Source organism: Anolis sagrei, chromosome 5 (genome assembly GCF_037176765.1).
Source record: "Anolis sagrei isolate rAnoSag1 chromosome 5, rAnoSag1.mat, whole genome shotgun sequence".
Taxonomy (NCBI): Eukaryota; Metazoa; Chordata; class Lepidosauria; order Squamata; family Dactyloidae; genus Anolis; species Anolis sagrei.
In genome coordinates this window covers 103,890,576-103,918,494 of record NC_090025.1, presented here as the reverse complement: position 1 = coordinate 103,918,494, position 27,919 = coordinate 103,890,576, and the positions used below count along the sequence as shown (strand labels likewise).

Here is a 27,919-nt window from a genome sequence, read left to right as displayed (position 1 = left end):
ACAAACATAACAAAGTACAGTTTTTCCTCCACACTCACAAGTTTGACTTTTGCTGATTTGATTACACCATCTAACAAAATTTGAAAAGAAAAATCTGTTCCTGGTTTGAAAGTGTTATTCCTGTTTAATTGTGCAGTACTTACTTTGAAAATAGTTATTATCCTCCAGAAACTTCATTTTTGTGATTGTCACCAACTTCGTTGAATTGGTTATGAGATAGTCATTGATAAACTATAGCAAAACGTGCTGCAGGATGTCCCACAAAAACAAATTTTGTGCAGTTTAATAATTTTTCCATGTTTTTAATGATAGAAACAATTAGGCAATTTCATTTATAACCCAGGAACAAAAATCATGTTACATAGTGTTATTAGAGTTATGTTAGGTTCCTGAGAAGTTCCTTTAGGTTTATTTTTTTTTAAATGTGGTTTTTCAATTTTGCAGAGGCCGTGTCCTTTACACCAGCAAATGTGAAGGGCTGACTGTACTTCATTGATATGCTGAGGTGTCGATATCTGAAATTCAGCTAACACTGCTTGACAATCAGAGAACATACTCTCCCTTGTGCTGATAAATTATATACCGTAATAATGGAGTCTGTACGGAAGTTGGAGCAGATGATGCTGTCAAGGTGATGCATGCCATTTGCCAGCAAATATGGAAAACACAAGAATGGCCATCAGACTGGAAAAAATCAACTTATATCCCCATACCAAAAAAGGGAAATGCGAAAGACTGCTCCAACTTCCGTACAGTGGCCCTTATTTCTCATGCCAGTAAGGTAATGCTCAAGATCCTGCAAGGAAGACTCCAGCAATACATGGAGCGAGAGTTGCCAGATGTTCAAGCTGGGTTTAGAAAAGGCAGAGGAACGAGAGACCAGATTGCCAATATCCGCTGGATAATGGAGAAAGGCAGGGAGTTTCAGAAAAACATCTACTTCTGCTTCATTGACTATTCTAAAGCCTTTGACTGTGTGGATCATAATAAATTGTGGCAAGTTCTTGGTGGGATGGGCATACCAAATCACCTTGTCTCTCTCCTGAGGAATCTGTACAAGGACCAAGAAGCAACAGTCAGAACTGACCACGGAACAACAGACTGGTTCAAGATTGGGAAAGGCGTACGGCAAGGCTGCATACTCTCACCCAACCTTTTCAACTTGTATGCAGAACACATCATGCGATGTGCGGGGCTGGATGAATGCAAAGCTGGGGTGAAAATTGCTGGAAGAAACATTAACAACCTCAGATATGCAAATGACACCACTCTGATGGCCGAAAGTGAGGAGGAGCTGAGGAGCCTTCTAATCAAGGTGAAAGAAGAAAGCGCAAAAGCCGGGTTGCAGCTAAACGTCAAAAAAACCAAGATTATGGCAACAAGAATGATTGACAACTGGAAAATAGAGGGAGAAACCGTGGAGGCCGTGACAGACTTTGTATTTCTAGGTGCAAAGATTACTGCAGATGCAGACTGTAGCCAGGAAATCAGAAGACGCTTACTTCTTGGGAGGAGAGCAATATCCAGTCTCCATAAAATAGTAAAGTGTAGAGACATCAGACTGGCAACAAAGATCCGCCTAGTCAAAGCCATGGTATTCCCTGTAGTAACCTACGGATGTGAGAGCTGGACCTTAGGGAAGGCTGAGCGAAGGAAGATCGATGCTTTTGAGCTGTGGTGTTGGAGGAAAGTGCTGAGAGTGCCTTGGACTGCGATAAGATCCAACCAGTCCATCCTCCAGGAAATAAAGCCCAACTGCTCACTGGAGGGAAAGATACTAGAGACAAAGTTGAAGTACTTTGGCCACATCATGAGGAGACAGGAAAGCCTAGAGAAGACAATTATGCTGGGGAAAGTGGAAGGCAAAAGGAAGAGGGGCCGACCAAGGGCAAGATGGATGGATGGCATCCTTGAAGTGACTGGACTGACCTTGAGGGAGCTGGGGGTGGTAACGGCCGACAGGGAGCTCTGGCGTAGGCTGGTCCATGAGGTCACGAAGAGTCGGAGACGACTGAACGAATGAACAACAATAATGGAGTCAATGTTAGAAATTGAGAGAAAATGAATTGGTAAAAGGAGATTTAAATATCACAGCAAGATAGTTTGTTCTGAACCTTTCATAAAAGAGGACCTGTGATTGATCTATCAGTGAATCAAATATACTCATGTATAAGTTGACCTCATGTATAAGTTGAGCGTTTCATACTCAAATTATGGATTTGAATATGACCTTTGAGTAAGTCGAGGGCCATTTTGTGGAGAGGGGAAATCACCAATGCTGCTCCTGCCCGTCATCACCATTTTCTCATTCAGATGTTCATAAAATCCAGAGGTAGTGCCACAGTGAAAAGAGTAGATGGGTTTGATGTTTCTTCTAGGAAAGATTAAGCCCATGCCTTTTGCCACTCTACTCAGAGTAAGCAGTGGTTCTTTTTTCAATAAGAGGTAAGATATGGTACTCACATTGACGCATGGATATGTCAACCCAGCTTTTTTTTTACAATAATTTCTAGACTTATGTGTGGGTATACAAGGTGATACCCAGAAGAGGACAGGATGGCAATAGAGGACATCATCATCATCATCACAAAAAGTTTTCAAACTCATATGTAGTTGCCGTTACTGATACCACAGTAGTTATCCACTCTGAATCAGTTCCTAAAAGACTTTCCTTAGACCATGGGGTAGTGACCTTACATCTCCTTTGTCCGCTCCCCTAAAATGTTTGTCCCCTTACTTTATTTTCCCCTACCTGTTCGAAGGCCTGTCTCCAGCACTCTGTTTCCAATTATTCTCTCCCGCACATTTTTTTTCCATTCCATTTCTATCTCATCCTGAATTTTTATCATTTTATCTTGTTCACATGGCCCGCTCATTGTGATTGTATTTTGCACTGTTTTATTGTATTCTTATGTTTTATTTACTTTATTGCGATGTTTGTTTTGTGTTTTTGGTTTTATTTTGTTGTAATGCACTACTGGGCTTGGCCCCATGTAAGCTGCCCTGAGTCCCCTTTGGGGAGATGGTGGCGGGGTATAAATAAAGATTATTATTATTATTATTATTATTATTATTATTATTATTAATGTCTTAGTGCTATTTATGTATGAGATTTATTTTAATTGCTTTGTATTAGTATTTGTATTTTACTTTGTATTGTGGTATTGCTTGTATTGATGTATTGTGGGCTCGGCCTCATGTAAGCCTCACCGAGTCCCTTCGGGAGATGGTAGCGGGGTATAAATAAAGTTTTATTATTTATTATCATTAGTGGCAGAGAAAGGGCATACGTGCGCTACTATAATAAAAGCTTTATTTACATTCTGCCCTATCTCTCCAGAGGGACTTAGGGCAGATTCTAAACATAAAAGGCAAACATTCAGTGCCCAAATACAACAAAATACATCCGTAGCAGGCCCGTAGCCAGGATTTCGATTGGGGGGGGGGGGCTGAGTCTGAGTGAAAAAGGGTCTACCCTAGCAAACCTTTTGTATCGTTACCCCAATACCCCCATGCATATGGGATATATTGAGTATGGTGATCAGATCATGATATGAATAAACATAACAGTTTAAATAATGTACCAGTAAGGCCTTTTCGCAGACCACCATGAGAAAGCCCCTCAACCCCCCCCCACCCCCCGGCTACATGCCTGATCCGTAGTAATGAAATTTAGTGTTTGGGACCAACATTTTGAACAGAGTGGAATCAAAAGGTCAAATCGAAAGTTGGACCTCAGCTGATGTTCGTATCATTTCCATGCTATGTATTTGGCAAATATGCAGCATGAAGTCAGCAGCCCTTTCCTACCACTGCTGGTGCCCTCCACAAGTACTAAGGACCTGCTGCTCAATTCATAACATTTGCAGTGTCCACCAATAGGAGTCCAGCAGGGCCAACAGCTGCTTATCATTATGATCCAATCCAGTAATACTAAATGTCATGTTTTATTTTTGAATTTTAATTTATCATCTTTTCAAATAAAGGTATAGAAAATATGGGAGGGGGCGATATTTCTTCACGGTATTTTCTAGCCATGAAAACAGATTCCTTCCAGCTGCTGTTAGTTCAAAAAGCCAGCTGTTCTGGTAGTGCTGAAGGGTATAACACTTTCCATCTGTAGCACATTTCACTATTACGAATTTTACAAATAATTTCTTTTAATCATGTTTACAAACTATTAACATTTCATTACAGGCTGAAATTCTGAAACTGGAAATAAAACTGAATGGCAGTAATGCCAACAAATGTTTCCCATCAAATTAGATGTGTAATTTGTGCCCTCCCAATGTTATTGTATTGCAATTTACATTGGCCCAGCTAGTCTGCCCTGGGACAAAAGGCGATAGGAGCTGTAATACAACACTTTATTATTATTATTATTATTATTATTATTATTATTATTATTAAATGTATTTGTACCCTGCTAGCATCTCCTGAAGTACTCAATTCAGCTTACACAGGCCAAGGCCTCAATAAAACAACAGCATAACAAAACACATAACTTAAAGCAAACCAAACAATAAAACAATAGCAGTAAACAATAAAAACAATACACCATAACACAATAAAACTAGGGCCGGGCCGAATGTAATGGGTACAGATTAAAAAGTGCTGGGTGTGACAGGTGGATGTAGGATTTCAGGGTAAGTGCAATGTGCAGATCATCTTAAAACTCGGATAAAGTGCTTCTGGGATATCTTGCTGGAGTTCCTATTCTGGAAAGGCACATCGGAACAGCCAGGTCTTCAAACTCTTCCTAAAGACTGTCAACGTAGGGGCTTGTCTGATGTCTTTGGGGAGGGTGTTCCAAAGTTGGGGGGCTACCACAGAAAAGGCCCTGTCCCTCGTCCCCACCAAACGTGCTTGCGATGCAGGTGGGATCGCGAGCAGGGCCTCTCCGGATGAGCGAAGAGAACGTGTGGGTTCATATACGGAGATGCAGTCACGCAGGTCCCAAACCGTTTAGGGCTTTGTAGGTGAGCACCTGCACCTTGAATTGGGCCCAGAAAATGAACGGCAGCCAATGGAGCTCCTTAAACGGTTGCCCCAGCCTAGATTCTATTGTTTGCTATTCTGTGAATACTGCAGGAAGTCCACAATAATAAATACTGTACATGGTATAGTCATAGGGAGGAGGGAGCAAGCTTGTTTTCTGCTGCTCTGGAGACTAGGACGCAGAACAATGGCTTCAAACTACAAGAAAGGAGATTCTGTCTGAACATTAGGAAGAATTTCCTGACTGTGAGAGCCGTTCAGCAGTGGAACTCTCTGCTGCGAACTGAAGCAGAAGCGTACTAGAACAATTTTGTTCCATGAGATAAAGCTGTAAGAGAGCCTCAAGCCTGTGCTCCAGTCTAGTCCACCCATCCTCAGTTTTTGCCATGCTATTTTTAAACATTAAACATTAAACTTTCCATTTTATTCTTTTTCATTCCAAAAAATATCATTTCAAACAAGAAAAGGAATCCACCACCACTGCAGAAGATTAAGGTATCAAATAATCCGACTTGAACATATATTAATCTATGCATCTTCCTTCTTCAATCACATACAATTTTATCTAAGGAGGTAATGCATAATCTATTTATTTTTGGCATTTTTATCAACCTTCACAATATTTAATCAGGATTTAGAAAATATAACCTGGTTTTGAAGTGATATCAAAAGGAGATTCTATCTGAACATTAGGAAGAACTTCCTGACTGTGAGAGCCATTCAGCAGTGGAACTCTATGCTGTGGAGTGTGGTGGAGGCTCCTTCTTTGGAGGCTTTTAAACAGAGGCTGGATGGCCATCTGTCGGGGGTGCTTTGAATGCAATTTTCCTGCTTCTTGGCAGGGGGTTGGACTGGATGGCCCATGAGGTCTCTTCCAACTCTATGATTTGATGGTACTGTGTCATTTAACTTGAGTAGACTAGGACGCAGAACAATGGCTTCAAACTACAAGAAAGGAGATTCTGTCTGAACATTAGGAAGATTTTCCTGACTGTGAGAGCTGTTCAGCAGTGGAACTCACTGCTGCAAACTGGAGCAGAAGCATACTAGCAGAAGCATACTCTTTCTTTTTTCTTTCTTTCTTGTTTGACAAATGGCCATGATTCAGTAGTAAGCAGTTATAAGTATAGGCCAACCATATTTTATTACGATTTTTAAACTGGGTTATATTTTGAAACAGTCTCAACTAATATCAAACAATTCCTGAAAGATTGCACCGCTGGAGACTACTCATTAAATTGAGTCAATTTTTTCAAGACCAAAACCAAGTATATTTCCCCTTTTATTCGGCATGTTTTTCTCTTCTGGGACATATAATCATAGTATTTGTTATGCGTGAAAGCACTATGGAGAAACCCTCACAACATAACTTTGGGACCCACAACACTATAAGAGTTGTTATAAGCAATCTCGTGGAAGAAGAAAAATGAGAAACATCAGGAAAAAAATCAATGTGGCTGCACAGCAAGCCCAAGGCGGAAGTAAAAGGGAGGGGGTGTTAAAGGATTGGAAGGGAGGATAAATCACCAAGGAAGAGTGCAGGTAAGTATCTTGTGTTTGCAAGAATATGTGAGGAAAATGAAAGATCAAAATGAGCTGGAAACCAGTTGGAGAGGCAATAAACAACAAAATGTGTTTTTCTAGATGCTGTCAAAGCAAGTGAATAACCAAGGAAACATTGGGACCACCACTAAACTAATTTTATATCTTTTTTATTGGGTCATTAGATAAGTAGACTGTGTTAATGTTATAGACATTGATCATCTGAATTTCACCAAAGCATCTGATAAAGTCTCCCATAATATTTTGATTAGCAAACTGATTCAACGGAATGGATATTAACACTGTCAGGCCCCATCTACACTGACCATTTAAATCAGTGTGAATGTGGATCAGCCCCCGGTGGCGCAGTGGGTTAAACCCCTGTGCTGGCAGGACTGAAGACCGACAGGTCGCGGGAGAGAGGCGGATGAGCTCCCTCTATCAGCTCCAGCTCCTCATGCGGGGACATGAGAGAAGCCTCCCACAAGGATGATAAAAACATCAAAAAATCATCCAGGCGTCCCCTGGGTAACGTTCTTGCAAACGGCCAATTCTCTCACACCAGGAGCGACTTGCAGTCACTCCTGACACGACACACACACACAAAAAAGGCCACAGATGATCGCAAAATGAATGCAGCCTGATCCGGTTTATCTCAGGTAAAGCTGCTTAATGACACTGCATCCCAGGTTAAAAAAACACAGAGGAAAGCCCAAATCCTGCACCACGATTCAGTCTTTCCTCTGGATTCTGGCAGTGCAGACACCCATAGCCGATTTTTGTGTTAATTGTGAACCTCCAATAAATGTCTATATATTACATTATACTAGCTGTCTCCTGCTACACGTTGCTGTGGCCCAGTCTAGTGATCTGGAAAATAAAGTAATGAGAAAGTGCTGGTTTGTAATATATGTAATTTCTTTGTTCTTGCGGGTAAACAGTATTTCTTGTTGTTTCTTTGTCAGTGTTGATGTAGAGATTGCTTGGTTTGCCTACTCTGGAACATGCAACATATAATTGTACTTCTTTAGGGGTCCCTTTCAAATCTATGATATCTGTCATATGCATATGTGTGTGTGTGTGAATCATGTAATCTATCTATATCTCTAGCTGGATGGCTCTTTGTCAGGAGGGCTTTGGTTATGTTTTCTTGCCCTGGTGAAGGGAGTTGGACTGGATGGCCTTAAGGCAGCATTTGTCAACCTGGGGATCAGGACCCTGGGGGGGGGGGGGTCATGTGGGGGCGTCAGAAGGGTCATCAAAGACCTCAAGAAAACACAGTATTTTCTGTTGGTTATGGTGGTTCTTTGTGGGAAGTTTGGTCCAATTCTATCATTAGTGGGGTTCAGAATGCTATTTGATTGTAGGTGAACTATAAATCCCAGCAACTGCAACTCCCAAACGTCAAGGTCTATTTCCCCCAAACAACATCTGTGTTCATATTTGGACATATGAAGTCTTCATGCTAAGTTTGATCTAGATGCTTCATTTTTGAGTTCACAGTACTCTCTGGATGTAGATGAACTACAACTCCAAAACTCAAGGGTCAATGCCCATCAAACTCTTGTAGTGTTTTCTGTTGGTCAGTGGAGTCCTGTGTGCCAAGTTTGATTCAATTCCATTGTTGGTGGAGTTCAGAATGCTCTTTGATTGTAAGTTAACTATACATCCCAGCAACTACAACTCCCAAATGACAAAATCATATTTTTGAGTGATGGTCATTCCTTGGGTTAGTAGGTGTCTTGTGGCCAAATTTGGTGGCAGTTCGTCGAGCGGATTTTGAGTTATGTTGTCACTCAAAACGAACAGAGCATTGATAGATAGATAGATAGATAGATAGATAGATAGATAGATAGATAGATAGATAGATAGATAGACGAGCATCAGGCATAGGCTAAATCAGTGGCAGATGGATGGAGAGTGGTTGTGTGAACTAATTCACACAGTGCAAAAAAAAATAAAGGGAAAAAAGGAAAGAATGGACAATAGAATGTTTAAAATGAAGAACAATTTTAACCAACATAAACTTAATAGCATTTCAGTGGAAGACCTCCGGGGTCATGCTTCCCAACCCCCTTCTACCATGCCAGAAAAGCACAATCAAAACACTCCTAACAGATGGCCATCCAGCCTTTGTAATAATAATCATAATCATAATAATAGCAGAAACCTCAGAGACCATCCAGTCCAACCTCCTTCTGCATGCAGAAAAAACACATTCAAAGTATCCCCAACAGATGACCATCCAGCCTTTGTAGTAGTAGTAGTAGTAGTAGTAGTGATGATGATGATGATAACAGCAATAGCAGAAACAGGGGCCATCCAGTCCAACCCCTTTCTACCATGCAGGAAAACCACAATCAAAGCACCTTCTGAGTGGTGGGAGGAAAATTGGGTTTTGCAGGAAAAGGGCAAGAAAAAGAGTCTGGGTGGCGAGGGAGGTGGGGGAGAAAGGATCTGTGTCCCGGGAGAATGCTGCTGCTGTTTTTTCTGGCAGCTCAAAACTTTAATTTCCCTGCATTACTCAGGAGGAGGAAAGAGGAGAAGGGGGGAAGTAGCATGGCACTGCAGAACCCCTCACTATCACCCGTGGAGCCTCAAGGACTCCGCGTAGCACAGATCGAGAATCCCTGTATATGAACTAGAAAAATACATTGTTATTAATAGAATGAAATTCAGCAGAGATAAATGCAAAATTCTACATTTAGGCCAAAAGTAAGTAAGTAAGTAAGTAAGTAGTAATAATAATAATAATAATACTTTATTTATACCCTGCTACCATCTCCCTAAGGGACTCGGTGCGCCTTACATGAGGCTGAGCCCACAATACATCAATAATAAAAGCAATAACAAACAACAATACAAAAAATTTAAAATAAACCTCATAAACAAAAAATAAAAACCTATGGCTGGGCCAAATGTAATAATTAAAATTAAAAAAAATAATGCTGGGTATGAACAAATAAAATATAACTGGGAAAGGATTTTGAGAGAGGGATGGGGGCGTGCAGGCAATCCTAAGTCAGTAATAAAGTGCATTTGGAGGACATATTGCTGAGAGTTTCCTTATTCTGGGAAGGCACACTGGAACAACCACGTTTTCAGGCTCCTCCTAAAGACTGCCAGAGTTGGGGCATGCCTGATGCCCTTGGGAAGAGAGTTCCAGAGTCGAGGGGCCATCGCCGAGAAGTACAATTTTTAGTCCATGTAGATGGAGCCCCCGGTGGCGCAGTGGGTTAAACCTCTGTGCTGGCAGGACTGAAGACCGACAGGTCACAGGTTCGAATCCGGGGAGAGGCGGATGAGCTCCCTCTGTCAGCTCTAGCTCTCCCATGTGGGGACATGAGAGAAGCCTCCCACAAGGATGGTACAACATCAAAACATCCGGGCATCCCCTGGGCAACATTCTTGCAGACGGCTAATTCTCTCACACCAGAAGCGACTTGCAGTTTCTCAAGTCAATCCTGACACGACAAAAAAAAAAAAGTCCATGTAGATAAACCCTTTGACTGATAGAGAAGTTTCTGATTCTGTTCTGTTCTTTCCAGTCATAAACTAGGTTAAAATAAACTAACCTGGGGAACTGATAAAGAAGTTTGCGATCATACCAGGAGCTGAAAGAAAATATTCCGGAGTTAACAAAAAATCTATGGATTTCCAAAATAAAATTGGAAAGAACAGAAACAAAATTCTGGGTTTTCTGATCTTTTTAATCTGACCTATCAGAAGTGTAGAAGTTATGATGTGTAGAATAGTATTGGGGAGGAGGAAAATATTAATTGTATATTTCACAAATTAAGTAATAAAGTTGACTGTCTAACAGCAGGAAAAGAAGATAAATGACCTTATGCCCAGTATCTCATATCTGCACCAGTGGATTCAACCCAGGCAGGTGTTCCTTTCTGTCTGGAGAGGGTGAGCTATAAACATTTGCCGTCTTAAGAGCTCGAGGGCACATAAAGCTAGCTGCTGCTGCTTCCTCCTCTTCCTCCTCTGAAAATAATTAACAGATGTAGCAGCCTCATTCTTTCCTTCAACGAATGCTTAATGTCTTAAAGTATCCACTTACTCTTGTGTGTGGACTTCTGTTCAAGCTGATCTCATTCTGCAGACATTACTGAACATTATCAATGCACATTGGAACCAGATGGTAGTCTCCAGAGCCTTCTCCTGAAGAAGGCCATCTGGCTGGAGCTTTGTGGTGATGGGCCAACTTTACATCCCTACCAAATTAATATCTCGAGGAGAAAATGCTGCCAGAAAACAAATAAGCCCTGTAATGTGTGTCTCAATTTTGCCCCCTCTCAAAAACAGCATGCAGGGGCTAGCCTTCAGAGACTGGACTGAAAAGCTGCCCTCCATTTTACAGTAGACCTCTGGCCAAAATCCAGTTATTATTGCCCAAAACATTGAAGTATTGAGTGAGGTGCCAACTGGAGAGTTATCATTTTAAGTAAATCCAGTTCTTTCAGTGAATCTACTCTGCTCCAACTCAAAATGGGATTGAACATCTGTTCCTGATGCATTCACAAGAAAAATTGCTACCCATAGACATTTGTGTGGTGTATTTATTATACAAGTAGAAGATACACTCCCCTCTACCCACCACAAAACAATTTTAGTTGATAGCATCACTTTTTGTTTTCCAGTACAGGATATTTTTCAACTTGACACATAAACTAAAAAGCAATATTTTCTAGACAAATTGGAAAGGTGATGTATGGTTACTGAATAAGTCATAAAACCTCAACACACCAGGATTCGCCACCCACCGTGGCAAATCCATAGGACCTGGTGGGGGGGGGGGCGGTCACCCTATGTCTCACATTGCTTGGCTTCTCCCTCAACCTATCGGGGGGGGGGGGAAGCATCTGTCGCCTGTGTTCCCCCTGTTGTTACCTATGCACTGGAGTCCCGCTGGAAATAGATCTATGTCTTGGGATAGGAGCTGGTGGGCTCAGTGCCTCAAGTGAAGAGGGAGCATTGTATGATGGGTAGTTTTACCCATCTGATGAGGTAGTAAGTCTCCAATAGCAGAGAGCAGTGAAGCTTGGAAAGTAGAGACCTGTTCCATCTCCCAGGCGACTGGTTTGCATTGCTTTTTTAGTTGCTTGGAGTGGCTGCCCCTTGCCTTTCTCTTAGGAGCTGCTGCTGCAGCCTTGCAAAGCCTGGAGTTTAACAGCCAAAGGCAGGAAAAGCCAGCCTGCAAACTCTTTGCAGTGATTGGCCTAGGGAGCAACTCTTTGAGCCCGCCCCTGCTCCCGGGGTAAGACTTCCATTTTGGAGTCCTCCCTGCCTGTTCAATTCTGAAGAAGGAATCTGATGTGCTGGTGGCCAGAAAGTAGCACCGACAAACCACTGCAAAAACAATTGAGATATTATAGTTAGATGAGCTTAATTGAATTATAGATAGGAATTGAGGAATTAAGATAGACAGAGAAGTTTATTGAGAAGAATTGAGCTATAGTTAGATAGATTGAGTTATACAGTATAAAGAAAAATAGATATTGAGCTTTGAGAATTGGGTTTTATAGAATCTTATAGAGAGAGACTGCATTGCCTTATCTTCAAGGCTAATCTGGAACTTAAATAGATAGGGAAAAATTTGTTCTTTCTAAAAGACAACAGCCCTGGATTAGAGTGAAGGATCTCCGGATCCCTTTGCCACTTGGGGAAAGGCTGACTCAGTAACTGGTGGAGAAGAGAAAGAAGAAATATCTATTTGGTTTATCAATTGACTGTTCTGTTTGTAACTTTGAAAAATAAATATCCTTTTTTGATGTTCAGAACTTATAATAGACTCAGTTGCTGAGAATCTCAATCTTCTCAAGAAAAGCATAGGGAACAGACATAGGGAACAGCACATCATAGTTTTGTTTTTAAAAGCCTCTGGGTGTAACGGCACAAGACCCACATCTCTGATATTGTGGAAGGTGAGTTCCTTCTGTCATTTATTACATAAGAATTCATGTTCAACTATCAGTAATTCAGAAAATTCCTGAATATTTCAATGTATCCAGTTCCATCTTTCATCTTTTGAAAAAAAGCTGAATTTAGGCATCTATCTTCCTATATTATAATACTGTATTTCTATAATTCTAATTATAAGCATTTCTAAAAATTGGGTGTGCCATAGGACCTCATCAGACGGGCAGGGGAAAAGCAAAGGGAACCCTTCCTCCTTCGTTCCCTACCATCTTGTCAGAGTTTTTATCATTTCTTAAGTTACAAGTAATTAAAGCAGCAAACAGTAAGAGTCAAACCACCTGACTAGCATTGTGTAATTGCAACCAGGGTAGAGTAGCTGCTGGGGTAATAAAGGAGCAAAAGGGCTACTCCATGTTGAGGTGTTGGAAGGAGTTGGAGTTTACTGAAGGCAGGATTCTGAAAGGCTTGTGGCTTAAGGAGACTGAAGGTTGGAGCATCACAAATAATTGGACTACAAAACCAGCCTGCTGCAAGTAAGAAGTCTCCAGTTATCTGGAAGTATCAGGAGAAAAAGGCTAGAGAAGTATTCCAGTCTTCAGCCACTGTAAATACTTCATGTGTACACACACACACACACACAATACACACACACTTGTTATACCTGCCACGCTTTGCTGTGGCCAATCTTCCCTCTCTCTCTCTCTCTCTCTTTCTTTCTTTCTCTCCTTCCTTCCTACTTTCTCTTCCTCTTCCGTTCCTTCCCCCCTTTTCTTTCCCTCTTTTTCCCCCCCTTTCTTCCTTCTCTACCTATTCTTGGACTGCAACTCCCAGGAGTCCTCCTGATCGATCTATTTACCTACCTACCTATTTCTATCTAATCTATCTATCTGGAGGATTGCTGGGACTTGCAGTCCAGGAATAGGAAATTGGAAATATGCAGGGATTGGGATGCTCTCAAAGAGACCCAAGGAAAAGAAAGCTTGCAGCTTGGAAGCAGTGCATTTGGATCATCGTCCTCTCCTAAAAGGCCTGGTCTAGGGGATGCTGGGAGCTGTAGTCCAGAAGAGAGTGTGGATATGTTATTATGCGTGTTGTTTGCAGGGGGAGCCATTTTTGCACATGCACTTTAGCGCCTTTTTGATTTTTAGGCTTTTTAAGTCCCTTCCGCTGTGTTTTTCAGTGTTTTTATGAGTGATGGTCACTCGTTGGCCTGGTAGGTGTATTGTGTCCAAATTTGGTGTCAATTCGTCCAATGGTTTTTGAGTTATGTTAATCCCACAAACTAACATTACATTTTTATTTATATAGATACATGTATAAAGTCTGCTGCAAAGACAAAGGTGTGAGTTTGCTCCTTGGTTGGAGGTAGAAAGCTTCCATGACTGTTTGTGACTACACACTAAACTTCATCGCTACATCTCTTTCCTCACTTTCTGTGATGACTGGCCATTCCACATTGATTCCTGTCATTTGTTGTGCTTTCCCCACTTCCTCTTTGTTTTCTGCAGTTGGAAGTCGGATAGGACCCACCTCCTGACAATGGAGTTATCTCTCCATTTTCAGGTGCTGGCAACATGGATTCCCATGAGTAGCCACCGGAAGTAGCTTTGCATCGTGGGATGGCCTCTGTGGGACTCCAGTTTGCCTATGCCTGAACATGGAGAGAAGATGTAGAGAAGACTGTGTTGCATGTATATCTTATGTATTTTTGTTGTTCATGGCGGTGGTCTTGAAATTAGGATGTGTCCTACAATCAAAAGCATTTTGCAATTGAATAAATACAGTATTGGAATTTAGAGTCACCAAGCAAAAAAGTGGAAAGTTCTGAGAGTGCCTTGGACCGCCAGAAGATCCAACCAGTCCATACTTCAGAAAATAAAGCCCAACTGCTCATTGGAGGGAAGGATAGTAGAGGCAAAGATGAAGTACTTTGGCCATATAATGAGAAGACAGGAAAGCTTAGAGAAGACAATGATGCTGGGGAAATGGAAGGAAAAAGGAAGAGGGGCCGACCAAGGGCAACATAGATGGATGGTATCCTTGAAGTGACTGGATTGACCTTGAAGAAGCTGGGGGTGGTGACGGCCAACAGGGAGCTCTGGCGTGGGCTGGTCGATGAGGTCACAAAGAGTCAGAAACGACTGAACTAATGAACAACAAAAAGCAAAAAAGTAGGGTCATAGCTCAAGTCAAAAATATGGCTCATGTAAGGCAGCTTCAAAAAGTTGCATAATGTTCTCATTAAGTATTACTTCAAACATTTCATAATTAGGTTTTGGAAGTCATTACTTAAAGACATTCTGATGATCACTAGCTAGCTTAAGAGGGATTTTTAAAGGATGTAAAAAACTCATGAAGAAAAGTTCTGTTAGCACCTCGAGGTTTAGTAGCTAAGTGGGTCTCCATATTCAGAGGCAGTGTTATATTGGATTTTGAGGACAAGCAGCAGAGAAGGCTGATGACTTCCTGTCCTGCTTTTTAAGTGCCTAGACTCTAGAGGCATTTGGGTGGCGACTATTAGAAACGGAATAATAAATTAGATGGGCCCTTGGTCATACATTTTTATGTTATAAATATTCATTGATACCTTGCTGATTGTGAAAAAAAATGTCATTGTAAAGGAATATAATTATTTTCAGGGTGTAAGGCTATGGAAAAAGAATTAAACGAAAAGTTAAATAGATATGTTTGCAATATCAGCAAAAATCCAGCAGGCTGTGCTGAAGGGATTGATTTCTAAGATCCTTACTACTTTATTACACTAGAGAATGAATCGACTTTAAATCCGGTTTCTGCCTCCTGCAGAATTCCAGGTTTTGTAGTTTAGTGAGGCTGTTAAAGGCTCCTCCCTAAACTACAAATCCCAAAATTCTGCAGGAGGCAGCAACCAGATTTAAAGTGGATTCATTCTCCAGTGTGATGACTCTAAGGCATCTTATCCTAATATGCTGTTTTTCATTTATACTGATAATAAGGCAATATCGAGATAATAAGGCAATATGAAACAGTTTTTTTGAACTATATCTCTAAGGATCTTTTTAAAATTTAGGACATCATTAATATACTGCTTCTTTTCAAATAATTAAAGTTGAAAGTGAAAACCATGTATCGGAGGGGGCGGCATATCAGAGCTGGCCATTGTCCAAGCAGAAGGATACTTTGACTCTGTATGACTGCTTTCTATGAAGAAGTGGGCCTCCGCATGAAACCTACAGAAATGAATCCCAGGCCATCTAAAGTCACCCTGGTACAACAGACACACACATGCACACAAGCACACACATGCACACACACAAACACCTGTTAGGCTTCATTTTGATAAACACAGCTGGGAGAAATCCAGCCTTTCCTGTGTCAAACTTTTCAAACAGATGCCAAATACTAGGCTACTCACTGGAGCGTCATACATGGAGCACAACACCCCCCCTGTTATGTCAGCTCCACTGGCTGCCGGTCCAGTTCCGAGCACAATTCAAAGTGCTGGTCTTGACCTATAAAACCCTATACGGTTCTGGCCCAGCATACATGTCCAAATGCATCTCCTTCTACGTCCCACTTCGGTGTTTAAGATCTTTTGGGGAGGACTTCCTCTTGGTCCCGCCTCTGTCACAAACATGTTTGGCGGGGACGAGGGGCGGGGCCTTCTCGGTAGTGGCCCCCCCGCCTGAGGAATTCACTCCCCTATTATCGACATCCCTCCTTTCCTTTAGAAAGAAGTTCAAAATGTGGATGTGGGACCAGGCCTTCAGGTAATCTTGCTGACAGTGACAATGATAATCGCTATGGAAATGGACTATGGACATGCTTGATGGAGTCTCTAACTACAAAATTCGGCTCAAATAAGGTCACCAGGCTGTTATTGTAACAGAAACAGATTTTAATTAATTAATGTGATTGAATGTTTTAAATGTATGTAATTATTGGATTTTATTTTGTATTTTATTATTATTATGTGTACATTGGAGGCATCGAATTGCTGCCGGCTGAAGGGGGGGGGGGGGGGAGGAGTTGAAAAGGTCAGGGTACAAATATCTTAAATAAATAAATAAATAAATACTGGAGGTACCATTACTACTACTTCTGATTGAATGGAGGAGGCTAATGAAGAAGTAGCCTGGGTTGTTGTAGGTTTTTTCAGGCTATATGGCCATGTTCTAGAGACATTCTCTCCTGACGTTTCACCTGAATCTATGGCAAGCATCCTCAGAGGTAGTATCCTCACTACCTCTGAGGATGCTTGCCATAAATGCAGGCAAAACGTCAGGAGAAAATGCCTCTAGAACATGGCCATATAGCCCGAAAAAACCTACAACAAACCAGTGATTCCGGCCATGAAAGCCTTCGGCAATACAAGAAGCAGCCTGTCTCAATTCAGAGGGGGAAATAATGATGCATTCAGAGATAGCATGCGCCCTCTTTGACTCCCGTCTTGGAGACCATACCAGTTCATCCTTGTCCTCTGAATTGGCTTCCTACTCTTTTCCTTCTCCTCTCGTTAACCACAACCAGAAAAAGCACATTCAAAGATTTGACAGATGCTAGAGATGAGATTTCATATGTAGTATAAAGGGATAAGGAATAACTTCTTGCACCATCTCCATATAAGCCACACATGCATTTGTTTACTCTGTACTTCATCAGAAAAAATAGAATCCTATCCACAAAACTCATACTAAAGTAAAACCACTTTGTTCTTGTGGGTTTTTTTCGGGCTATATGGCCATGTTCTAGAGGCATTTCTCCTGACGTTTCGCCTGCATCTATGGCAAGCATCCTCAGAGGTGAGGTCTGCTGGAACTGGGGAAAAAAGGGTTTATATATCTGTGGAATGACCAGGGTGAGACAAAGGGCTTTTGTAAGTTTTCCCAGTTCCAGCAGACCTCACCTCTGAAGATGCTTGCCATAGATGCAGGCAAAACGTCAGGAGAAATGCCTCTAGAACATGGCCATATAGCCCGAAAAAACCCACAAGAACTGAGTGATTCCAGCCATGAAAGCCTTCGACAAAACCACTTTGGTTTTTTCTCCCTCTTCTTTCCTCCTTGCTATTTTGCCTTTGTATGTCACTAAGAGATCCCTGTCCTCAGCATTTAATATGTAGGTCATGCTTTACTCCTAGATAGATTAAAGTTGTTTAAATGAAAATCCATCCCAGAGTGATCTGTGTATTTTATGTGGTAGCAATCAAGTGGTTTTCTGAATTTCTACAAGTACAGAAGGGCTTAATGGTTGGTGTTATATATGCCTTATCCAACCATAATGTGTCAGGCATTCACTGCACATGAACAAATCAAAACGGCATCATTGTGAATTTACTTATTAATATTTGGTGAAAAATTCTGTGCCCATTTTGTGTTTCTCCTGAATAATTTATTTAGAAATCGATTTTTTTAAAAAACACAGAAGCTATTGTCCTGGAGGATGAGGTTTTGCCAAATCATTTCAAAGGAATATAAGCTGTTTTGCATTGCTGAATTTCTGAAGTATGGGGAGAATGTGAATGATGGTGCCAACTTGGCATCTGGTGAACTTGGTGCCGTCTAATTTGCTCAGCTTTCCGTAGTAGTTCGTCACAATGAGATAGGAGCTTGGCTGGACTTAAGGTGACCTTTTGCTTGATGGACCAGCACAAAACAGACAACTTTACAGTATGATCAGTTTGAAGACCCCTGCACAAATTGCTGAATGAAAAAAGATATTGCAGAGGTGCCGCTGCAGCAGCTATTTGGCACAAGCACCAGAATTAATCATGTCATTGCAGAAAAAGTCAGCTGTTCCCTCTCTGCAATGCCAAGCATTACAGACACTGGTCCAGAAATATTTCATCCATCTGCCAAGATTTTAAATCAGTCACACAGGTTTCTAATTTTAAACTCTATGAAGAGAAAACACGCTCACTCTTTTTTACAGTAGGATTCATGCTCACAGAAAGCACTAAAATGCCTTTTCTATTAAATACCATAATCCAGTGATCTGAAGGCACTTATTCTTTACAATATCTCCAGGCCAGTGGTTCTCAACCTTCTTAATGCCGCAACCCCTTAATACCGTTCCTCATGTTGTGGTGACCCCCAACTATAAAAAAATATTTCCGTTGCTACTTCATAACTGTAATTTTGCTACTGTTATTAATCATAATGTAAATATCTGGGTCATTGTAGGTTTTTCAGGCTAAATGGTCATGTTCTAGAAGCATTTTCTTCTGACGTTTCGCCTGCATCTGTGGCAAACATCTTCAGAGGTTGTGACCTCACAATGCCTGCCATAGATGCAGGCGAAATGCCAGGAGAGAATGCTTCTAGAACGTGGCCATATAGCCAGAAAACCCTACAACAACCCAGTGATTCTGTCCATGAAAGCCTTCGACAATACAATGTAAATATCTATTATGCAGGATGTATTTTCATTCACTGGACCAAATTTGGCCCAAATACCCAGTACACCCAAATTTGAATACCGGTGGAATTGGGAGGGATTGATTTTGCCATTTGGGAGTTGTAGTTGCTGGGATTTATAGTTCACCTACAATCAAAGAGCACAAATACTCAATATGCCCAAGTGTGAACTCTGGTGGAGTTTGGGGAAAATAGACCTTGACATTTGGGAGTTGTAAGTTGATGGGATTTATAGTTCACCCACAATCAAAGAGCATTCTGATCTCCACCAACGATGGAATTGAACCAAACTTGGCACACAGAACCCCCACGACCAACAGAAAATACTGGACAGGTTGGTGGTCAATGACCTTGAGTTTTGAAGTTGTAGTTCACCTGCATCCAGAGAGCACTGTGGACTCAAACAATGATGGATCTGAGCCAAACTAGTCACGAATACTCAATATGCCCAAGTGTGAACACTGGAGGAGTTTGGGGGAAATAGACCTTGACATTTGGGAGTTGCAAGTTGATGGGATTTATAGTTCACACACAATCAAAGAGCATTCTGATCTTCACCAATTATGGAATTGAACTTGGCACACAGAACCCCCATGACCAACCTAAAATACTGGATGGGTTGGTGGTCATTGACCTTGAGTTTTGAAGTTGTAGTTCACTTACCTCCAGAGATCATTGTGGATTCAAACAATGATGCATCTGAACCAAACTAGTCACGAATACTCAATATGCCCAAGTGTGAACACCGGTGGAGTTTGGGGAACATAGACCTTGACATTTGGGGGTTTTAGTTGATGGGATTTATAGTTCACCTACAATCTGAACTCCACCAATGATACAATTGGACCAAACTTCCTACACAGAACCCCCATAACCAACAGAAAATATTGTGTTTTCTGATGGTCTTTGGCGACCCCTCACGACCCCCCAGGGGTCCCGAACCCCAGGTTGAGAAACGCTGCCCTAGGTTTATATTTTTCAGTATTTTGCTCCAAGCTTGATAGCTTCAGCAGTCACTAAAAACAGCCCATTTTGAGAATTTTGACCTAAAACAAACAAAAAACAACAAAAAATGTGGCCAGAATGCAGGCTCTTGAATGACACGATTCTATACATGTCTTCTCAGAAAAAAGTCCCATTGAGTTCAGTGAAGCTTCTTCACAGATAGGCGGGTTGCAGCCTTAAAATGCCACATTTAATGCAAGAATGAAATATAGAAAAGATTCTCCTGTAACTTTCTGGGCTCTTTTAAAACCACAGAACTGCTTTCTCAGTGTTGGTTCTGTTAACGCGGCTAAAGGGCACATTTATTTTAACAGATGCCCTGTGCTCCAGTGATAGACAGAATGTCGACCCAGTTCTTCAGAGATATCTCTGAATTATATTAAATAGATTGCATTGAAGACTCCCCCTAGCCCTCCAGCCCCTGGAGGCGCCCTATGAACTCTCAATCCAACCTTCTCCTCTAATGCAAAGCTTCACCCTTCCTGTGAGCGGCATCCCTGCTGTCTTGGATCAGAGATAACGGCAGGGATTCCCCTGTGCATGCAAGGGAATCCTCCGTGTTGTCCTTGATCTGACCAGAGACAGCACGGCTCCATGTCTGCTTTCAGCTGGTGTTTCAAGAAGCCAGCTATGTTCTAATCCAGGATTCAGAAACACCAGCTGAGAGACAATCTCTTCTTCTCCACTTTCCCCGCAGGAGGGTTGGGGTGATCTTCCTGTCTCTCATCAGAGCCTCAAAGAACTCCTAGGAGCAGTCGCTGAAAATAAATCCAACCCCCTCTCTCCCTCCTTGAATGGGGATGCAAACGGGTAGTGATTCAGCTACTTCTCGTCCAAATCTCCTAGAAATCTTAATAGCCAAGCAAATAATTACTTCATGTGGATGACTTTTCTTTCTCCTTCTGGATCTCTTCAGAAGAAGGAAAGGGGGCAAGTGTCAGCCACCCCTTAGCAGGTGGGAACTTTGGGAGTGCCATTTGGAAATGGCACTGTGATAGCTTTGTCATGCCCCCAATATCATCCAGCCCATGAATCATTTCAGGAGGGGAAATCTGTCACCACACTCCATTTTGCATTCCTATCTCACTCCAGATTATACAGCGGAAAAGGGTGAGGTTAGTCATCACACATGCTGGAGTCATAGCAAGACAGAACTGTTTGATCAAATTGATCCAGACATACCATTTACTGCTCCTCCACTTTGAAAGTCAATTGTACAGTTTCACAATTTGTTAAGCATGTACTATTTGTGCAAGAGTTCCTAGAAATCTGAAAACTCAGTATAATATACAATGGAACCTCTACTTAAGAGCATTCCACTTAAGAGTGTTTTGAGTTAAGAGCCATTGATCAACCCTCCTGTTTAAGGAGCTCCACTGGCTGCCGTTTATTTTCCAGGCCCAATTCAAGGTGCAGGTCTTGACTTACAAAGCCCTGAACGGTTTGTGACCCACCTACCTGCGCGACCGCATTTCCATCTACGAACCCACACGATCTCTTCTATCTTCCAGAGAGGCTCTTCTCTCGCTCCCGCCCACAACACAAGTGTGATTTGGGAGAACGAGAGAAAGGGCCTTCTCTGTGGTGGCCCCCAGCTCTGGAACTCACTCCCCAGAGATATTAGGCAAGTCCTCACGCTAGCAGTCTTCAGGAGGAATCTGAAAACCTGGTTATTCCAATGTGCCTTCAGTGATTGAATGTAAGATACTCCCTGACCAAACTTTGCACAAAATGTCCTTAGAAGCTCTTTATTTTATGGTTCGTGCAATTAAATCCTTCCTCATTCCCGGATCCTCCTCCTGATAATATACATTGTCCTATCTCCCAGTGTTTTAAAATTTTATTCTTGAATTTGGCCCTGCCCAGTGAAATCTTCTGTGTTTTTAATGTTTGATTTTATATTGTTGTGTGGCATATTATATTGATTTTGCATTTTATGTATTTTTTATTTTGGTTTTATTATTCTTTTGTGTTATATTGTGTGTACTGTATCGATGGGCATGGCGTCATGTAAGCCGCACCGAGTCCCTCTGGGGGAGATGGAGCAGGGTATAAATAAAGTTTTTATTATTATTATTATTATTATTATTATTATTATTATTGATTGGCCCAGGTTTCGCTTTGACATAACAGCAGCATTTTTAGTTAAGAGCTAGTGTCAGAGGGAGTGCTAGCGAGAGAGTACAGGACTTTAGGACTTCAAGGGAGCAACCTCCATGCCTCGTGCTTGTCCACTTTGGGAGATTGCTGTCCATTTTGCTCTTGTCTATTTAGAGGAATTTTGGGTTAGTTGATTTTGTGTGGTTTTTATTCCTGATATGTTTGGCTTCGTGAAGAGAGCGAGCAAGAGAGGGTGGGAACCTGGAATGAGTACAGTGTGAAGAAAATTATGCTTCTGTCTATTTGCTTTGTGCTTCTTTGCCACAATTTTGTGTTTCTACCATTTTAAAGTGATCTTTCTTTTTTATTGTTCCATGAGAATGTGCTTTTATAAATTATTTGTTATTTATAAATTTTCTTATTTAAAAACACATTACAAAAACATTGGGGGAGGAGTTCAATGGGAAAGAATGGATTAATAGCATTTCAATGAGGAAATTTGCTTTGATATAAGAGTGTTTTGAGATAAAAGCTCAGTCACGGCACGAATTAAACTCTTAAGTCAAGATGTCACTGTATATGAAAAGTATAAAATATCCTGAACAATTTGCATATAAGAAGCAACATTATGAGTGCTCACATCTCTAGTATCAAGTATGCACAAAGTTAGAAGTTTCAATCCATGTAATATTTAAATCTTTGGGCACAGTTTGAACAGATTTCTGGTGGGGATTATACAGGGTATGTGGGAACTAACTGAGGCTCCATTGTCATAGATGGATCACTATTTGATGAAGCTGGACCTTTGGATTATCTGTAACATATGCTGAGGAGGAAAGTGAAATGTGATGGTTCAATCCAGGAGAAGGATAAATCTTCATGATTTTCCGAATCTCATGAAAATTTTCCTGCAGCTTTAGCATGTTGTTCCAGGAAGATACTTGTTTATCTCTATCACCTAGGTATTTTAAAAAGTAAAAAATTAATAAAAATAAAATATACATATAAAACTCCATAAACTTTAAAAACACAATTGACTTCTCCTCCAATCTAATCATGGCATCTATCAGAATATTACACTTCTATTCTACTAATTGCATCACCTTCTACTAACATAGACAAATATATTTAAGATGAGTATATATCCACAAGTAATATTAATATAAACCAGTTGAACATTTTGACTAAAATTTTATTCTTGTAATTTAATCTTTTATAACTAATTGCAGTGTCCCCCAAAATTTTGATTTTACTGTATTTTAACATGTTTCTATATAGTAGCTTGTATTTCCCCGTTCATTCTTAATATTCTTATTTCACCAATCCATCCTCCTAGATTAAAAAGTCTATATTTTATTTTAATTCTTCCAAAAATTTTGGTTTCTTCATCCCAGGGCATTCCCAATATTTTTCTTGTACAACATTCCAGCCTTCAAATAGCAAATTGTTTATTTAATTTCAACATGTTTCTCCCATCAAAATGGATTCTCGTACAGTTAGCAGAGGCTTTGTCTATTTGAGCAGAACTTAAAGGCTTAAATACCTCAAATGTTATACTGTGTTTCCGTGTGAAATTCTTAGGTTCTTCTTTGTCTGATGTTTGAATCCACCTCCCTACTTCAATCACACAGTCTGTTTATGGGAATCTATTCATTTTCCCCATCCTTGTCATTTATTATTTTTTATTGTTGTTATTGTTATCGTCCTGTCTTCCTTTTGAGCTGATAATTCCCGATCAGTCTGTTGTACTATATCTTTTCTGCTTCTTGTTCTTTTTCTGTGATTTTCTTTGTGATACCTAAGATTTGCCTGGATTCTGTTATTATATCTTTAAGGTCCTGTTTAATTCTGATCTTGAGAAAGCTTTTTAAAATTCCAATAATATTTGCAAAATCTGTATTTGTGCCATCTTTCAGTTTTCTGCAACTGCAAGAAATTAATTACCATTTTGCTATCCACCAGGGGAGAACGTATATTAGCTGCTAATTAAAATGGCTTAGTTTTTAGCTGTGTATTGGAATGTGGACTGTTTTGCCACGCTCTTTTCAGTTGAATATTATTTGAATTGAAGCCTTAATGGTCCTGAATAGTTCATCTTTATCTTTGAAGTTTCATACATTTCTTAATAAACTGTTTTTAAGCTGGTGGAATGATATTCTCCTCCGCAGACAAGTAATCAGTGGTGGCCTCCTTTTTGACAACATGAAGAGTTTGTTGATTAGCTGAAAAACAAATGTAAAAATCTAGTCAAATTTAGGCAGATTTATATTCAGAAGTAGAAAAGCTTGCCTTCAATTGAGGAGGTTTCCAATCTTCTCTCTCCTTTATGTTGATTGATTAGGCCAATAAATGGAAGGATGATTCCTTAGAGCTTATTCAGGTTAAAAGCTAAGGCGAATTTTGCTGAGAGGCTAAGATGGCTGTTTGTCTTTTCTGTGACAAAGAGCATTGGAATTTTTTCCCCAAAGGGAGTACCTGTACAAAGGGGTGCTTTTTTACTTGAATTATATTGCTGAAAGCGAGGAGGAGCTGAGGATCCTTCTAATCAAGGTGAAAGAAGAAAGCGCAAAAGCTGGGTTGCAGTTAAACATCAAAAAAACCAAGATTATGGCAACAAGAATGATTGACAACTGGGAAATAGAGAGAGAGAAAACATGGAGGCAGTAACAGACTTTGTATTTCTAGACGCAAAGATTAGTGCAGACGCCGACTGCAGCCAGGAAATAAGGAGACGCTTACTTCTTGGGAGGAGAGCAATGTCCAATCTCGATAAAATAGTGAAGAGGAGAGACATCATACTGGCAACAAAGATCTGCATAGTCAAAGCAATGGTATTCCCTGTAGTCACCTACGGATGTGAGAGCTGGACCATAGGGAAGGTTGAGCGAAGGAAGATAGATGCTTTTGAACTGTGGTGCTGGAGGAAAGTTCTGAGAGTGCCTTGGACCGCGAGAAGATCCAACCAGTCCATACTTCAGGAAATAAAGCCTGACTGCTCATTGGAACTTCTTGACTATTTATTTTTGGCATATTTATCCACCTTCACACTACTTCATCAGGATTTAGAAAATTATAACCTAGTTTTGAAGTGATATCAAAACGAGATTCCATCTGAACATTAAGAAGAACTTCCTGACTGTGAGAGCCGTTCAGCAGTGGAACTCTCTGCCCCGGAGTGTGGTGGAGGCTCTTTCTTTGGAAGCTTTTAAACAGAGGCTGGATAGACATCTGTCGGGGGTGCTTTGAATGCAATTCTCCTGCTTCTTGGCAGGGGATTGGACTGGATGGCCCATGAGGTGTCTTCCAACTCTAGGATTCTATGATTCTATGATTCTGTGAATACTATACAGCTGATACTGAGTGCTGAATGAACTTTTTCCTGGCATTCTATTAGAGGTAGTATCAGAATATGTAGCTGAATCCATTCAGATTTGTGTAAAATACATCAAAATAAACATGCACCTCAATTGAATTTAAATGTTTTTCTTCAGAGAGTTTTCAGAAAAACGAAGATGTATTATATCAACGAGCTGTACATTTATTTTTAAACACTTGTAGTCTTTAATCTTCCTTTTTTTACTTTTAATTTTAAAAGTAAAGGGTTGTTTTTCTTCAAAATCTATAGAACACAAATATATTTAATACCGGATAGTTCAGAATGTCAGCAATTATCTAAGCTGGCAAAAGCTAGTTCCAGTTCTTCTGGAACTAGCTTTTACCAGCTTAGATAACAAAAGAAAACAAACCAAAGGAGAGAGCCTTTTAGCACTGTAAAGACAAGCACATTATACTTGATGGGTGCTTTTGGAGACTGCATCCCTCTTCCATCACTTGCACATAATGACATGAGCTTCTGTTTACAGCAAGAGTCTGAAGAATGTTTGCTTGACAAATAGCAGCATACGCATTCCCAACAACATGTTTGGATTACTGCAGTGTACTCTGCCCTTCAAAGAAATCCTTGGAAATTGCCACTGTTTTGGATTGCAGAAGTGAAAATGCTAGTGGGCACTTATTCACAAGACATCAGACGTGAAAGGTCTGCACTAGCTACTAATTTATTTTCAGGTCAATATTCAAAGCGTTAGTGATGAAAGGATGTTCTCCTCGGTCTCATTTAAACTGTGGAATGTCCTTCCCTGAAAACTTTCCTGGAACCACATTAAACAATATTTTGCTGTACAGTATAAGCTTGCATGGCCATTGGCTTTATAAGTTACTAGCTTGGGGACCCAGCAGTGCCCGGGTTATTTCAGAAGAGTATTGTTTGTCTATGCGTCAAGTTTCGTCAGTGTGTGCAGGTGAACTACAACTCCCATATGTAAATCTCATTGTCCATGGTCCATTTTTCTCCAAACCCCATCAGGATGGAGAGTGGGTCATGGGGGCTCTGTGTGCTAAGTTTGGTCTTGATCAGTCATTGGTGAGTGTCACCGTGGTCTTTGGAAGTAAGTGGAGGTACTGCATATCCCATTCTCCATGGTCCATCCTCCTCCAAAGTGCACCAGGGTGTAGAGTGGGTCATGGGGGCTCTGTGTGCCAAGTTTTGTCCTTTTCTGTGATTTGTGGGGGTCCCAATGTTCCGTGGGAAGTGAGTCGGGTGAAAGTACTGCAAATCCCATCATCTGTGATCCATCCTCCCCCAAACTTCACCAGGGCATGAAGGGGTTCATGAGGATTATGTTTGGTCCAGGTCCATCATTCATGCTAGTCTCAATGGTATTGCAAGCCCCATCATCCATGGCACGTCCTCCCCCAAACCACACCAGCATGTCTGTGTGCCAAATTTGGCCCAGTTCCATCATTGATGGATATGGCTATGGTCTGTGGGAGCTGGAGCGATTGAAAGTGCTGCAAATCCCATTATCTGTGCTCTACCTTCCCCCAAACCGCAGCAGGACATAAAGGGGTTCATGGGGGTTATGTGTGCCTAGTTTGGTCCAGGTCCATCACCCATGCAGTTTGCAGTGGCCTGCAAAAGTGGCAGCCAATCAGAAAACTGCCACATACACCGCCCTCCCTCCCTCCGCATACAAACACTGACTTTTATTATATACATAGATAGATAGATAGATAGATAGATAGATAGATATTTAATGTCCTAGTTTTATTAGATGCCGCCATCTGTTTTTCCAGTTGTATTATTTATTGTCTTGAAATATTACTATTTTATTTTTATTTTGTTATTGATCTTCACTGTTGTTACCCAAACTAAGTATTGTGTATATATCACAGTAATGTGATAGCAATAACTTGAAATATATACAAGCACTTGCCAAACATACATGCATATCCTGAAGCCCTCCAAATGTCCACTTTAAAAACACTTGCTGTGTCTTAAAATTTTAACCTTCTCTCTTCTCTTCTTTTTTTCAGTTATGTGGCTGTGGGCTCCTGGGAGTTGGAATATGGCTGTCAGTGTCACAAGGAAACTTTGCCACGTTTTCCCCCAGCTTCCCATCTCTGTCAGCTGCCAACCTAGTCATTGCCATTGGGACCGTCATCATGGTGACCGGCTTCCTGGGGTGCTTGGGTGCTATCAAGGAAAATAAGTGCCTTCTCCTTAGTGTAAGTTGAAAGTAAATGTCTTGCTCCTTGTTTTACCAATTAGCAACTTGATCTTTCCCACATCTCCCTATCTGGTTAGACGGAAGTTAAGCTCTGACTTAAAATTGTATACTTAAGAGTCCGCTATGATCCAGACTCTTTCCTTTTGATAGTTCATCTGCTGACTGAAATCATCTTTGCAGGGGTGAGGACAAAGGCAGAATTACAATCACTATAACGGATAGCAGCTTAATAGCAAAGTAAATTGCCCTGTACTGTTCTTACTTTGAGGAACAATCTGAAATTAGAATATTTACCATATGTTATGGTAAGTGCCATGTGCCTGTTTTCTATCCTCTTTAGGACAGGAGGGGCAAACCAGTGGTTCTCAAAGTGTGTTCCAT

The 27,919-nt window shown here is 40.9% G+C and overlaps 1 protein-coding gene across 4 annotated transcripts in view; it reads left to right on the top strand.

Moving 5' to 3' along the window:
- The window catches only part of TSPAN9 (tetraspanin 9), a 186,981-nt gene that overhangs the window by 122,268 nt on the left and 36,794 nt on the right, over positions 1 to 27,919 (top strand). For all 4 annotated transcript variants that reach the window (XM_060778078.2, XM_060778075.2, XM_060778076.2 and 1 more), the window contains one exon: positions 27,345 to 27,536. In XM_060778078.2, the coding sequence (XP_060634061.2) occupies positions 27,345 to 27,536 (192 nt within the window). The remainder of the gene's footprint in view (positions 1 to 27,344; positions 27,537 to 27,919) is intronic.